Source organism: Dinoponera quadriceps, unplaced genomic scaffold (genome assembly GCF_001313825.1).
Source record: "Dinoponera quadriceps isolate SergipeBrazil2010 unplaced genomic scaffold, ASM131382v1 scaffold6073, whole genome shotgun sequence".
Taxonomy (NCBI): Eukaryota; Metazoa; Arthropoda; class Insecta; order Hymenoptera; family Formicidae; genus Dinoponera; species Dinoponera quadriceps.
This window is the reverse complement of record NW_014561846.1, coordinates 152,447-169,156: the sequence shown is the minus strand read 5'-3', so window position 1 is coordinate 169,156 and position 16,710 is coordinate 152,447. Positions and strand designations below refer to the sequence as shown.

Here is a 16,710-nt window from a genome sequence, read left to right as displayed (position 1 = left end):
TCTTCTCTCCTTTTGTATCCCGTTATATCTCGCTGACAGTTATCCTCTTTATATTAGCTGTGACATTTGCAGGTCAATCGATTATATGATCTCTATTAAATTACGCGCGCAATCAATAATTAATCGAAAATTATATGTTCGCGCGTATAAAACGACACACATGGTCGATAATAACGTCTCGACTCCGCGACAATTACTTCCGTTCTGCGCAGACCCAAACACGGTAAGCGGCGAATAGAATGATCGTAGAGTAATAACGTTGATCTCAGTGAGAAGGCACGAGGGGTGGTTTAAGTGCGTGTTTAGCGGTTGCGATCCCCGGTGGCCTTTCCGTGGGACAGTAAAGGGCACTAAGGGGCAGTATGAGGCTCGTAAGGAGGAGTAGTAGTGAGAGGTGTGCCGTTGCGCGTACTCAGACCACGATATAAAATCACTCCGCGCCCAAGCGCCCGGCAAAGTATTGTCCGATATCTTCGGCCTCACGAATGTGGGAATCTTTAAGAGAAACACGATCGATCTCGTTTCTAATTCCGATCTTTGGAAGAGGTAAAAATTAAAACGTGTTTTTAGAATAATTATGAGTCGCGCTCTCATTTGTTTCACGATAAATGTTTATTCCGAGCTTTGTCTTGTATGTACGACGCCTATATAGTTTCGATTTGAGGGTCACATTCGGTTGTTGCGCTTAGCGTTTCCTTAGAATGCGAATTTTTCTATGTGGACAATATTGAATGGATAGGCTAAAAAGACGAGAAAGAAAGAAGATAAAATAAGTAATACGGCGCTTAAAGTCGGAAAGAACAGAAATGTATTATATAAGAAGAGAAAGGAGAATTATAATCATAGTTGAGAATTGTGAATGGAGCAGAGGTCTATTGCACCTCGCGAAAGAACACTAAATTTACCATTACTGTCGCTATTACCTACTATAATATGCTGCTATTATTATTGATAGTATGACGTGTTAAAAAATTAAAAACAATCTTTTCTACTCAAGCAGGGATATGAATCAATTTGCATCGTCGTCGAAATTGTGCTATCGAGACAAATTTTAACATTTTACGTACATCAAAATTTACTGAAGAAATTAATACTTATCTTAAGAAATATTGGAAAAATATTTACACAATTGAAATTAATGCAAAAGGTTAAATTATAATTTAAATATCAGTGTCAACCTTACTTTTCGGAAATAAAGCATTTCTTATATTTCCATGGAATGATAGGTAAACTAAATAGAAAGTAACATTCAAATTTTAACGATAACCATAGTAAGCTTGAAGAAAATTCTAGACGCGTTAAAAAAAGAAAGTGCGCCTCGCCAGCAGGCAACGACCGAATTCTTCAATTTGAGTCTTAGTAAACGAGATGACGATTATTCGAGTGGCGCGACGTATAGCACGAGGAGACGAGCTGGCACGGAGCCAAAAAGTGCCAATTCAATCTTACTTCCCCTTCCGGATGTAAAATTTCAGGTAGCCGTCGAACTTTCGACTTCCATCGCTCGTCCTAGTAGCACCGAGATAACGTTGTGTAACTATATATTTTCGCTTCACTCACGAGTACGTACGGCATTATAATGACTCAGTTTCCGAGGTTCTTTAATAGCTCAACATTTTTTTTCATATTCTCTATATATCATATACTTCTTCTAGAAATTTTTTTTTTTTAACAAATTAGATTTTCCCAGGACTGTCAAAAGTTGCAACGAATGCTTCAGATGAGTATGAAACTCATTTGTGTCGCGTCAGAAGTGATGGTAGAAAATGAGATAAAATATATCCGTGTTTCCCTTGCAGAGAAGAAGCAGTTTTAATAAGTAGTGGTATGAAGAATAATACAATGACCACGAATAGACACATGTACACCTAAAGTTATACAATTGCATATCACATTTTAGAATTTTGCAATTGTTATTGCTATCCTCACAGTTTTGGTATTACGCGAATAACCATTGGTCTTAACTATTTGGTAAACATTAGTAGTCGAACGAGGAAATATATAAAATATAACATGCAATATGTATCTACAGCGTCATTAATTTATTTTGTGTACGATAGCAGCTGAGTGAGATGAGTGCGCCAGATGAGAAAATTATTCAAGATCCTTGAAGATATGTATTCCTCCTCGCCCTCGATTTTTCTCTAGCATCCCGCGCTTCGAATTTAATGAGGTTCTTTATTGATGAATGGCATTTATCAAAGTATCTTACGGATCCGACTACGTGTTTCTAACGATATCACGTACTTATGATCTTCTACTGACACAGTTTCCCGGCAAGATTTGAATTTGGAAAATTAAGAAACACGAAGTTAGAAAGATATACTTCGATTTTTTAAATCTTATTTAAAAGTGAAGAAATATTAATTTTTAATATCTAAAGAAAAGATGGTGGGAGCTACTTTTTAGACACAGAATCAATCAAGTGCCAGTGGAAAATCACTTAATATTTTTATCATTAAGACTTCGGTACTCGTTTATTTTAATAAAAATAATTAAATCTCTAATCTTAATATTATTTGTAATGTAATCTAGTATATATAAACTGCCGTAGTCATTATTGATTTATTAATTTTTTAAATACTTTTTATAATACACTTGTTAAATTGGTGAAAATTACGATTTTCAATACACGAATAAATTAACATTATAGCACAATGATAAAATATAACAAGTTGAGTCATGTACGTACCTTAAACGATCCGAGATCTTTTACACTGCATGCCAATTTGACATTTCGCCCTGCTGGTACTGTAATATTCCCTATTTCATCCACGAACTCAGGATCAGGGATGGTGGTAACTGAAAAAAATAATAATTCGTACAGAAAAGTATCATTATACAGAATGCGGCAGGAAATGCGATACAAAATAAATCCTTGTTAACATAAATTGAAATTTTGGAATAAATCTGTTTCTCGTACGTGGCTTTATCGAAGAGTTCAACAAGCACTTAGAGAACACCTTAGCTTCTTACAACAAATGACATTTTGTCACCGACTGCTCGAAGGAGGTGCCACCGACAGTATGTATTTGCGTCATACGTTCTACGGACTGACGAAGCAAAATTTAGCAAAGATGAAGCTTTCACCTTCCGTAATACATTGGTGGATTTCGCAGAATCTCCATATTTCTCATGAGACACACTTTCAAGAAAAATGGTCCTTAAATGCATAGACAGGATTAGAATAATATCGTATAATAGAATCGTATTTTCTACCAAATAATTTTACTGCATTATTTTTGCGCGTTTTACGCATGAGCAATTATCTATGCCAATGGAATACGTGATTTACTAGAAAGAAATTAATTTTACGATATGATATAGCCTTCAATGGTGTTTTAATGGAGGTATAAAAATAATCTGTTAAATTATGGATACGTTTTTTGAATTGGCCGTGTAATAATAACGTAGTTTTCAGTTAGCATCCAATTATCTGATCTTGCAATGTTTAATTTTTATTTGCCGAGTCATGTAAAAGACTTCTTCTATAGAAATACTCTAAATTTTGCTTGTATACAAAAAATATTATTAATATTTGAATACAAGCAACATTTCAATTTACATTAATGCGAATATATAAGTAAAGAGCACGATTATATATGTTATGCATTCAATATATTTTTCACGCAATGAAAAAATCTATTTACTAGAAATATAAGAAAAAGAACGTCACGAATATGTCCAATTTTCTCGGAATATTTTTATCGTATTATCTCGTATACCTTGCATACGAACGTGAATAGAAGTAGTGATCCGTAACGATCTTGTCGAATCGTGCCACAAGTATTGTACTTGGCGGAACAATTCAAACAAACAAAGGATGTCCTTTCTTATTTGTTATAAATAAAGTCGCATGTAAAAGAACATATTCGAAAATTCCGACTTATTCTTCGATAATTATACATCAGCGATTTTTAGGATAACGAAATATTTATACAACATATCTCCCTCTTTCTCGTTATACGGATGGAATAAAATATCCAAAGTAGCGCAAGTTGTCGTGTTTCTAATTTGATACTGAGAAATGCATTTCCTAGACAGCAACGAAGCGATACCGCGTATAAATTCGTTTCTGTGACACAACCATTACGAACACGCATCTCGTGCACGCGCGTTCGCGCAGCACTTTTGTGCAAATGCGGGCCTCACGCACGAAATAACATTACGCGACGGGGAAACGCGGTCGTGAGTAACCGGGACAGATGGAAGAGAGCTCGATCTCCATAAGCATCTCGAAATCCTCTCGTAGATTCGATCACCGCATGCCGTACTCCCGAAGCGGGTCGGGCAGGACGATTGCTTCTGTGCGGGATATCGCGGAATGTAGGGACTTGAAAAATTGCATTTTGTATTCAATAACTAAGCTGTCACGCCGACTGGTGAGCTTCTATAACTCAAAGCGCATCCACGCAGCCACGCGTGCACCGCCCTTAGATCGATCCAGTTCCCTTTCCCGAAGTAGGCAACGTGGGGAATGTACGCCTCCACACTCGTCGAAACTCACTGACATTGTACGATTTCAAAAATTCCGCCGTCCAACTTTTGTATCGGACTTCGCTGATTGAGTTCGCCCGCCGTCCTGACAATGTCTAACAGATCCCGAAACTATCTCCCGCTCGTCAAATGAGTTTAGTCCAAGATTCCGTCGCATGCCGAACATTATATACCAGCTCCAGCTCGAAATTTGATTAAAATCTGGCGTGACAATAATGGATTACCTTGTGCAAATAGTATGTTATATGCGTATGTACTGAGTGCGATATTCATTTGCATACGATTCCAATTATTTTGAGCCTCGGGCTGATTCGATTGTCACAGTTTGATTACTTTTTCGAGAGTAAGAACGACGCATAGGTGTTAGTTTTTCATTCTTTCGTCGTCAGTAATACATTATGATACTTTTTGGAAGATTCGACGAAAAGTTAATCTTGAATCAAATATTAATGTGAACCAAAGAGTTTGACTGAAAATAAGCTTGTTTTTTTCAAAGATTTCTTTGGTTTCGTTAGATCGGATAGTATCGAAAGTTCCGAAAACATATATTAGTATTAAGTGACAAATATTGACAATTTATTTTGACTATCATTTATAATTCAATCCCACGAGAGATTCCTACAGATAATTAAATAATTCCATCACAAGATGCAAAGTGGAATATTTTATAAATAAACTCTCGAGTACAAATCAAGACAGATATAGCTATGATTCTTCGATTCATTGTTACTGATTGATTTTCGTCCATTATTCTAAATGTACCACACTACTAATAGCTACGCATAACTACACATATGCGTGGTGACGCTGAATTAATAATTATATTGCGTCAAATTGAATGCGAATCACCTTGGATACAACTGGTGTGTCACTTCAAATCCTTTCTTATAAATATGAGTTAAAGCGAAGTATACACGCTCATGAGAGTGTAGTCACCATCGATTATGTGTGTGCACGTTAGATGACTTTTAAAGGTGAATCGGAGTGACTCCCGCTTGCCAAGGTGTGTGCTACTAGAAAATTCTCTTTGGGCTCCTGCCATCGACTCTACTATCTGGTGGTCTAAAGCGGCCGTGAAGCGATGCACATACGTGGTTCGCTAGCTCGGACTATGCGGAAACCACATTTTCAACTCGCCAAATCTTCCTATCTACGACTTTTCCGATCGCGTTCCACGATATGATTTGTCCGACGCGAAATATCTTTTAAATCATTCGTTTCATTGCCGAATCATTGTTTCTTTATTTCGTTATTCACTTCTAATATGAGCATCGCACAACAGGAGTTGCGCACTGAGAATTTCTCGAATTGTTTCATTGTTCGCATCTGCTCCACTAAAGCGTTACTCTGGTTTAAAGATCCGCTGACTGTCAAACTACTAATCGCATGAGAAAAGCAATTCAACAAGTGGTGCCGTTGATAATTGATACAGCATCACGGTATCTGTCATTGTCGAGTGTGGCTTCAGAGCACGGAAATCAGGATATTCAGGGTATTATCAACACCAATAAATAGAATTTTTCTTATATCTTAAATACGTTCATAAGTACGGTTGTTCCAGATTAATTTTCTTCCTCTTTACTAATGAGTAAGAAAGTTGCTTTTTTCTCTTACCCTTCTCGTTTTATAAATTTAGAAATAGACTCGATTTTCGTAAGATCGACTCTCCTCAATTCATCAAAAGATAAGTTGACAATAGACTTATTAAATTCAGGCTTGCTTAATACTTGTCGTCTCAGGAATCTTAATGAAAAGACTCGGGTTTCTTTTCATGAAGGATACCAACCGATGTCATTTAGCTTCCTTCATTAACTTGTCGCGCTTCAAGTATGTCAATACACTTTTGTATCGTCATGTCTCAATTTTGATTGGAATCTGGTACTAAAGCTGAAATATATATTGGTCAAAGTCTTCATATAATTAACTAATTAACATGATTAACTAAGAAATTAATTCCTCTTTGATCAATATTACATAACAATATACGTATTTACATGTATATAATCGTCATAATCGACATTATGTGATACAGGGTCAACAGGTTACTCATAAAAAATAAAAAGGTTCCCGGTCTTCATACTTTATAATATAGCTATATTTCATTGACGAAGTCGCGATGTTATATCAATTATCTGCGGCAACACTGTCGAACTACTTTTCTGATATAAATTGTAGCAATTTGCTTACTTCATCATATTTGTTTTAATAAAAACTATAGATAAAAGAAAAATATGTTTCAAATGATTAACATATAGATGTAATTTGCTGATCTTAGAGTTTCTACCAAATACATTTCTCTTACGCTTCTCAAACGCAACGGATAAGAGGCTAGATCAGTAATTTTCGTCGTATTATTTGCACAAACTTTAATCTCAACATGTAATTGGAAGGATGTATGAGAAACCTAAAGGAAAATAACTTGCGGAGTCGCACAAAAGCGTACTTACATACGCCTTCTATACACGTGTGCAAATGTCATTGGATACTTTTCATATAAGACGGAGGTGATTAAAGAGCGAGCGATCTCTTCATTATAGGTCGAGTGCCCGTGCGAATTTTAATTAATATCTGCAGCAAATCCTTAGGGAGAGAGAAAGAGGGAAGGGAAAAGGAGTTACGTGTGATGCGTACTCGTATATATTAAGAAACTTGAAGTGATGATTACTTTGATGATCCAATAATTATGTAACTTAGTGTAAGAATCTCTAACATTTCATCTTCTTTTTCATTATCAGAGGAACCTTGTTAAAACGAAATGATAGAAGTACGTAGAAAAATTTAAGTCTGGGAATAAGATACATAATGACGGGATAGATAAGCTAGAAAGAACTTGTTTATTATGTGCTTTTTATTTGAAAACAAAAATTGTAAATAATTCTTGGGAAGGGAAAACTGTACTTATTAAGAGAATAATTGGAATTTTTATTTTGTTTACTTTAATTTTATGGTTTTTTCATTAATATTGTTCGCTAATAAACGAATTTTGAAATTGCTTGCAAATATCAAAAATGATTGCAAATATCGAAACGCTAATGTATCACAAACAAATATACAAAAGATGCAAAAATATAAATTGTATATAAATATATATATATATGTATATTGATAAATACAAGTAGATATAATTGAAGGAGGATTTTTGCAATTATGGTATCTTATCTTTCGAATTACGGGTCATTAACGGTTTTCGAAATAATGAACGGCAATATGGCTAATATGAAGGAGTTAAGTAACGTCGGGTAAATTTCAAAGACCGCACTTATCTCGAGTGTGTCTCGCGGTGACTTGTAGTATAAGAGGACCCCGTGAAAGTCTGTCCTATACTACCGCAACAACGTATATGACGCTTTGAGCAAGGGGTCTTGTGAAGAAGTGCCAGGAGCAACAGTTTATGTCAATTTTCCGCTTCATGTAGTGCCGCACTCTTCGCAAGAGAGCAAGCCGACGATAGCTTTTGCCGCGTCAGTAGGGGCATACCGTCACTCGTGAAAATATCGCTGTTATAAACACGAAAAACGATACGTAATTTAGTGCGGGGGATGATTTTTACGCGATCCTATTGACGTACTATGGCAAGAGACTACTCTTTTTACCGTCGCAATTTCGCCATTCATTTGCATCGACTTCGTAAATGCGCTGCCCTTAATGCGGCTCTGTCCTGATTTGTAAAATAAAAGCTTGTTAATGTTATGACAGTTAACTTTTACCGCCGAAAAAAAGAAAGCGATTTCATTGGAAATCGCGACGTATACTCGAGGAGTCTATGTACTTAAGCGAACATCGGGTCTTATCGCGGATGGATGGAAAATCGCACGAGATGTCGACGAACAAATCGAAATGAAGTGACAAGGGGAAGCCAGTTGTTCTGGTCGGCAAGATTGTCCATAGAAGGCGAGAAATCGGAGATGAAATCGTGAGGATTGTTGCCCCGCGTGACGAAAAGTCACCTCCTCGTGGCACCGAGATCGAATTGTTTTCGGATACTCGGATTTTCATTAAATCGAGATCACAATCGTTTCGAGCAGAACGTAAGAAATCGCCGGCGTACAGGGTGAACGTTCATCAGAAATGCATGGGGTTCCCGTGGCCGATTCCGCAACCAGAAAAAGGACTGTTTCCTTCTTGCGGAGGACCTGCTACGTGGGGCTGTAAAGTCCGAACGAAATCCGAGATAAGACGGTCGAGCGCACACGTGCGCCACCCACACACGAGGACACTTACGCATCGACCGTTCGTATACAATTTATATACATATCACCGTCCACAGACATTCCACCGGAACGGAGTTTATCTTGATTCCACCAGAGTATTTCCTGTCGATGCGTTTCGCCTCTTTCCCTCCTTCCCTCTTTTTTCCCATTCTTCCCTTCTTTTTCGGCTCGCCTCGCGAGAAAAACCACGCCCGTGCGAATGCACTCTCGGCGTGCGAATTGCGCACGTGCGAGGCGAAGATTTTTACGGGTGAGATTTTTCAATGCTAATGTCGCTTTAACGCTTAGCAGCGCGACGATTCCATAAATAATCCCGTGAGTGCCTCTCTGCTTAGATAATAGTTTCCTTTGTTGAAAATACTTTCGATCGATTCCACGTACGATTAACCGACGATTATTGTAATGGCAAATTGGTTATTTAATTTTTATTGGTTATTTCAATTAACCACGGTTTCGGAGACTTCAGGAAATCGTGAGATACGAATATTTCTTAAACGTGAGCTCTGCTGTTGGAAATACCGACATAGTAGGTCAGTAGCTCAGGTAAATTCGCTGTCAATACTTGTCAAATTACGAGAAAGAAAAGTTCGCACATGGTAGAACCATTTGGATATTTACGTAGCTGCCAAGTCAATATCAAAGAATCCAAATTTAGAGTTTGAAATTGGCAGGCGCGAATTCGTGTCCGTCATTTGCGAGGAATCGGACAAAATCGGGCGACAGATTTTGAGTTTGATTCTTGAAAAATGTCACGTTTATATAATCGCTTTTAAAGCAGCTCTTAGATCGTTCTTTCAATTCTTCCTCCGAAATCAGTCAGGATAACCTAAGATGAGATGTTAAAATAATAAAGGAATGTAAAACCGGACAAATACATAGAGATGTTAATCGGCACACTTAATACGAACGATGTTAACGCTACATGTCGTTTCCGGTGAGAATACCTGACAAATGACAGCAGTCTATCTATCCCGGGACCAATGAGTCGTCCTTATCAGCCACCTTACGACGCAGCCTCTCGATTTTTCCTTCGGAAAAGCGAAAAGAGGTATCACCTATCTATCGATATCACTTCTTTGCCATGGTGGTAGACTGATGATGAAAAAACAAGAGCGAGAGTCAGATAAACCTTTCTTTCGCGCGCCGACATCATCGGTTAGAAAGATTAAGTGCCCTTAATAGAGAAATATCCTAGATTAGCGGCGCTAAACCGCGATAGCCGCGATCACAATTATCTGGCGCGAAAAACTTCACCACCGCCGGGATCCGCTCCGTTACCTCCTATTAATGCGGATTATCTTCCATTCTACGATTACATTGATCAACGTAAAAACGTGAGGACAGAACAAATGTTTCTCGCTTTTTTACCGCGCCAACGGACACGCCGCTTGTTTCGTTTATGTTTCTATACCGACGTTTCTCTTTCCCTCTATGTATGTTTGCCTCTGTTTGTAACGAAAAGTACGGGAAATAACTAAGATAAGGAGTGTTTCCTATATACAACGACATATTCGATGGATCAAATAACGTATCCAGTGAAATATTTTCGTATGTAGACAGACGTTTTTCATTGAATACCGTTGTTCTCGCCTACATTATCGGGAATGTGAATAATTGCGCAGATGTATCAAACGCTTTTTTCGGCCGACACAAAGCAATTAAAAATTCAAACAATTTTTGCAGCGTGTCGATATATTGTTATATACTTTGAAAGGGATCAAATCATAAAAACTGCGTTTTCTTGTGTGGTGTTGGTGAAATGCAGTTAACGGGCGTATATGTTGACTTAAAAAGAGATAAATGGAAGAAGGAAGAAAAAAGAGGAAGAAATGAGCAAATATGTCACGATGAAAATAGAAAACATTTGTTCTTTCATCATCCCATAGTATCTTTCGATGTATCCAATTGGTTAGACCGACTAAGGGTTTAATTTAACGCTCCAATAACGCTTCCATCAACAGCCGATCGAGCGTGGTACTTTCCCTACGTAGCAACAGGATCTGAGCGATTCTTCTTAACGGTTGAACTTAAGCAACAGGACCCCTTAAACTATTTATGTTAGAACAAAATTAGCAAAAACTATACAATATTCTAAGTGAGTTTTCCGACATCAAATGAATGAAACCTATCGGTGATTATTCGTATTAATGAGCAAAATTGCAATATGAACATTGCCGATTAGTTTATCGATCGCGTTATGCGTCTTTCGCAAAACATCCTGCAAACTGACCGCACAGAGAGGATCGCCCGTATCTTTCTCGAGAATCACAGACATTTTTCGCATTAAACCGAATTGTTATACTTGAATCGCGATTTCAGTCTCTCTCCCTCCTCTTCCTCTGTCTCTTCGCCTCCCTTCCTTTCTCGTCCCGTTTATTTTCCTCTCCTCTTTTTTTCCCTTTCGGAGGTCTCTCAGACTTGCTCTTATTCCCTACCTTATCGGTTCAGATCTCATAAATTTCTCGGAAAACGCGATTAAGCGGCCCCCAAGGCTGGTCCTCACCCCTCGCTTGGCTACCATCTACCTCCACTCTTTACTCCGAGCCCGAAACCCCTCCGCGACCCTTCCAATCTAAGTATTCAAATGAGAGAACCAACTTGCACCCCTCCGTATAGCTTTTTACAATCGTGAGATCCTCCCCCGCATGCTCGTTACATTCTGTACCGCGGGACGAGCCGCGCGCCAACTTTGAAACTCGCAAACGATGGAAAAGCACACGCACGCGTCATTCTTGTGTAAAGAGGAAGAACGAGGTTCGGTAGCGATATCGTCGGGGATTTTTCTTACGAAGAATCCACGTCGGGAAATTCCCACGTTCTTGCGCGCCGTTAAAAGTCGGGGAATTTTATCTTTAATCCCCGGATGTCGGGTCACTCAAGATCTACACACATACCTTCAAACTGCCCTAGAGCTGTTTTACGTCACTCGGAGTCGCAGTGATTGCTCTCCTCCGATTTTTCTACTTCGGCAGCTCGAGAGGAAGCGTTTTGTAGGTAGAATTTATCGTAATAGCGTTCTCAACAAAGACATACAGTAATAAATAACGTGACGTATGCTTGCGATATATCCGTAATGCTGCTGTGATAATTGAAGGAAACTCTTATGTCTGCATTTTCTAAAAGTTCTAACAGCAAATATTTCAACTTTGCGAATATATTTTCTTTTTCCCCTTTGGAGGAAGAAATATTTAAAATAGGATTTATAAATAGATAAATAGCCAATATGATAGATCGATATTTTCTCTGGGATACGAAAGAATCGTGTGTGAAACTTGCCTGTGAAACTTACGCCAATCGCTGTCAAGCAAAAGCAATTATGGCCAGTGGCGCAAATACGATCAATTCAAGGGAAAAAAAGAACAAGAAGACAAGAAATATTTTTATATTATTGTTTTATCTCGGTATTATTATCGGTTCAACTCGGTATAGCGATCCGGCAGCATATACGTTTAGTTGGATGCATCTCTTATTTCGCCCTGATAGCGTGTTTACTTCTCTTATTATGTAACTATTAAACTTCCCGACGACTGAAGGTACGGTTAAAGCGTCTGACCAGGAAGAAATACTGGATTTGTTTTGCCAATGATAGAATCTCGGTCTGCTATCCTCCGAAAGGTCTGGCAGTCGAATAGCGAAAGACGGAGATCTTATCTAAATGAACTGCCGGCGTCGTAACTTCGTACATACTTCGGCTAAATGGTCGAATGACGTGGAAATGTTCCGCCTTTCCCAAGAAAAGTACAATTGAGTGCCATTGTAAAATGAAAAAGTTGGGATGCATCTACTCTCAAATATATATGTGTGTGTGTGTGTGTGTGTGTGTGTACGTGGTTGGAAAAGGACTTTGCTCCGAGCAAACATACTAATAATTCTTGAAAAGAAATTGTGAAAAGTTAAAAAGATCGTGAAAGGTTAAAAGTGGCTTTGTATGATCTATTTTATATGACCTAATGACTTTATATGATTTAATTTGTGATGAAATCCCCCCCTCAGGACAGAGAGAATACTATTCATATTTTCGTGTCGCACGATACATGAAATATTGGAAGCATGAAAATTACACGTATAAAATTCAAAGACATTTTTTATGACGCACAAAATATTCACTGTGAATTCATGAATTCAACCATCAGACGGTAGTGTGTAATTTTAAACTTCACAAATACATCTCGCGGTAATAACATCTCGATCTCTCGTTCGTTTATGATTAGATATAAGAAATATACAGGTTTACATGCATAACAAAGCCCTTTGCTCGTGAAAATAAACACGTCGGTGCGTTTCTTATGGAATTAATCCTCTCAATTCATCAGCGTAACGATATCGGGAAAATGAAAAATAAACACAACTGTACGCTCTCCTCTATATTTGCAAAAAATCGCGGTGTTATTTCTAATTTAAATGTATGAATTGCCCGCGTTAATTTATTTAAACGATGCACATATTAAGTAACACATCGTGTTTAATTTAACGTATTTATACGTCCAGTGTACACACGAGAGATTCTTCGCTCGTATGTAATTATATTTGCAATTTGTGAGATACGCAAAGCTACAAAGCGGAATTCTCTACCGTGGATCGTTTGCTCCAAGTGGGGCGAAAAAGATAGATTATAAAATTACGGCTATCGTCTCAGCGCTAAACTATTTTCCCAACTGCTATCGTTCGCTATAGACGCATATATTCTGGCACTGCTTTCAGCGCCGATAAAATAATACTCTTTCATACATCAATCTGCAGTAAAGTAAATCCTCTCGAGACTCACGTATCGTGTGACGGATATTCAGTGCTGCTGCGTAGGGAGTGAGGTAAGACGCGGAGTGAGAATATCGGATTTGCGTACTGTGCAACTCGCCTTTTGCCTGCCGCCTTCCTCCGGCTGCATGCTTTCGCCATAAAGGCTCGTCTTCCTTTCCGACGTCTTCAAACGCAATTTCCACCTTTTGTTTCGTGCCGCATGACGGACTTCGCGTCTAATGTCTCGCGCGGCAATAGTTGCTGTTTTAACACCCTTTAAAGATTTGAAACTCGTACAATTACTCTCTATTATTCTAAATAGCCCACCGTAACCGAAACTCCGTCTTTTACTTAAAAACGCGCGAGCGGACGTGAAATTAAGACCGCTACTGTGGTGTTCATAAAGCGACATCTTATTAACGGTGGTTGAATTCTTTCTTTCGATAACGGGTTAATATTCAGAGAGAGTACAAAGTCAGAACGGTAGTTCTGCTTATAACGGACGATGGTTGCACTGTGTGTCAATTCGAGAGGGAGAATCGCTCGTACGGCATCGCATTCAATGGTGCATTCGTCTATCCTCTCTCGTCGCAGCAGTTAACCGATTTTAATTTCCTGCGCGCTTTTATAGCCGTGAACGCGTTATTATTCCTTTGCAACCTACGAGGAGAGCACTCCGATATTTTGCGCCAAGACGCGCGTTGAAATATTAAAATAAATACAATTTCTTTCGAGAGTTCCGATAACGAGGTTGTCGCCATTGGCGGTGCGATGATACACGCTCGAAGACAATGTTTCTTTTCTGCCGCACAGAGAAAACGATCGCCGCCGTAACTGCCTGTTGAGAATTTTATGATTATGTACACGACCTTTATGGCGCACGGTGATTTATACGGCGGGTCCGTGAAAAAGCAGAAATCCGCAAAACCGACGTGCCATAAAATTTATTAGCCTTAGATTTTCTACGTTATTGCTAGGTAGATCACTTTTTCGGTATTCGGGAATTACTTTAATCCGAGATTCTCTTTTGGAGCATAACGATCGAACGGAAAAATAGCGGGGCGACAAATAGAGTCAAGATAAACCGAACATAAATCGAAACCAGATACAGGTCAAATTTGCTTTTCACGCGGCAGTAATTTCGGCTCACCCACACCTGTCTACACGTAATAGTTTTCGCTCATGCTTCACACTCGCTTCGGGATTGTATCGGTTATTCGATAGGTGGAGGTGCAAAATTTAAATATCGCAAAACCGAAAACGACCAATCGGGAAGGAAGCTACCGTACAGATAAGGTAGAGCCCTCGGCGTGTTTTCTGGTCACATATTTGTAAAGTACCCAGCCGCTCTATTCATTTCTGTCCGGACGTTCCGTTGCATGCCGCTCGCATAAATTCCGTCCACGCAACATATGAAAGAAAAAAGATTTCCGGCACGCGTGGAGGATGACGGGAGGATCAGAAGCGGAAGTATATATGTCAGGGAAGAAGGATATATTCAGAAGGAGGGTGTTCGAATCGGTCTTAAAAAATCTCTGCCGAACGAACATTGTTTCGTTAGATTCAACGTGTCTCTAGTTGAATAGAATGAATGGGATATACTTAGGAATATTTTAAGACGGGAAGTGTTAGACATTTATAGATAAACGAGTTGCAACGACAATTTTGAAGTTTCTTTTATACTCTCATGTGTATTACAATCATAATAATACATATTGATACGAAGTGATTTGATCTCTAGAATTTCAACGTTTCACGACCATTCCCTCCTTATTATTTATTATTCTTTTAAATAACACATTTATGAAGATTCAATTCGGTCGTCGAGTCTTTTTGTTTGCTTCACTTCTTGGCTAGATTGAATTTAAGTTCCGGGCGATGCTTATCCTCGGCACGAAGACGCAACGTGAGGAGAATCTTCATGCACGAAATACATACGCGAAAGAATACTCGAAAGTAAGTTGGATCAATTTGACGAGGCTCGCAGTAGAGGATTTTCTTATTCCGCTGATATTCTGAGATATCCCCAGCGTGTAGGGAGATGCGTCCTTCTAATCGCTATCACTATATTCTTCCTTTACTGTGGTCCAACGGTAATTCAGAATTCGAATACGTGTGAGGAATTACTTTGACTGCTGAAATGTAATTTTCGCGGACACCCTTTGAGGCTTCGGTCCTCGAGTGGACTCTTTGTACTCTAAAAGCGCGCCTTATGCGTCTTATTCCGTAAGACACGTAAGTAGAGGGACTAATTATTTCTCTTCATAATTATCTTTCACATGTTTGAAATCAATGAGCGTAAAGATCACGGTGAAAGATATTCACAATCTGTTTTTCGAGTTAAAACGTACATCACTGGATGTAAGAGAAGCAGAGACGATGTAAATATAAAATACTCATTAAAGACAATCGGGTTATTGACTTCGAAAAGCACTCCGGACGATAACATATTTATGACGATGTATGAGTCATTCGTACGTTGAGCGCGCTTCGGCACACACACGCGCGAAAGCAAATAGATCGAATAAGTAATTAGTTGAATCGCGCGGTCGCGCGATCGCAGCGGAACGTTAAAAATAAAGTATCCAACGAGCTCGGCCGCGACAGCGAAAATACGAAATAAAATATTTTTCGAACGCGGAATATAGCGCGACAGTTTTCAGCGATTATTCGAAATTGCATCTAGACGAGTGACGCGAATATTCCATGAAAATGACGCGTCGCGGTCCGCGTTTCCCTCGTTACCGCCGCCGAAGTTTGCGCGCTACACATTTTTTTTTCTCGCTCCTCCGCAGGTCCGGCCGTATGTCCATTTATCCGTCCAATATCACTCAATTGCAGAAAATACCGAGCGTGGTTAACCGCACACATCGTCGATACAAACGAGTTGACCCGCGGGCCAAATCACGAAAATTCGAAAAGCAATACAACACTTGGAGCTGTCATTATTTCAGGCGTAAAGAGCAATATAATCAAATGTAGTGTCCGCCGCTACTGATGGACGAAGATGAGATCGATAATCTAATTGTCACAGCAGCATCGCCGTATTTACTCCACGCATGCTGTCGGATCGAAACATATTTCGCTAGGAGGGCTCTCTGTCTACCTATCTATCCGGACGATCGTTAAACCCGCGATAATTATGATTTCTTCTGTCGTTTTTGTTTCCGTTTCAGATGAAAACTTTATCGCTACTATCTTGGTGTCACAGGCATCTAGCAAAGATCTGTTATCGCAGTGTCTCGGCAAATAATACGAATCGCTG

The 16,710-nt window shown here is 39.0% G+C and overlaps 1 protein-coding gene across 5 annotated transcripts in view; it reads right to left on the bottom strand.

Moving 5' to 3' along the window:
* LOC106751048 (lachesin-like) overlaps positions 1-16,710 on the bottom strand; it is a 164,138-nt gene that overhangs the window by 109,463 nt on the left and 37,965 nt on the right. For all 5 annotated transcript variants that reach the window (XM_014631821.1, XM_014631819.1, XM_014631818.1 and 2 more), the window contains one exon: positions 2,693-2,802. In XM_014631821.1, coding sequence (XP_014487307.1) covers positions 2,693-2,802 — 110 coding nt within the window. The remainder of the gene's footprint in view (positions 1-2,692; positions 2,803-16,710) is intronic.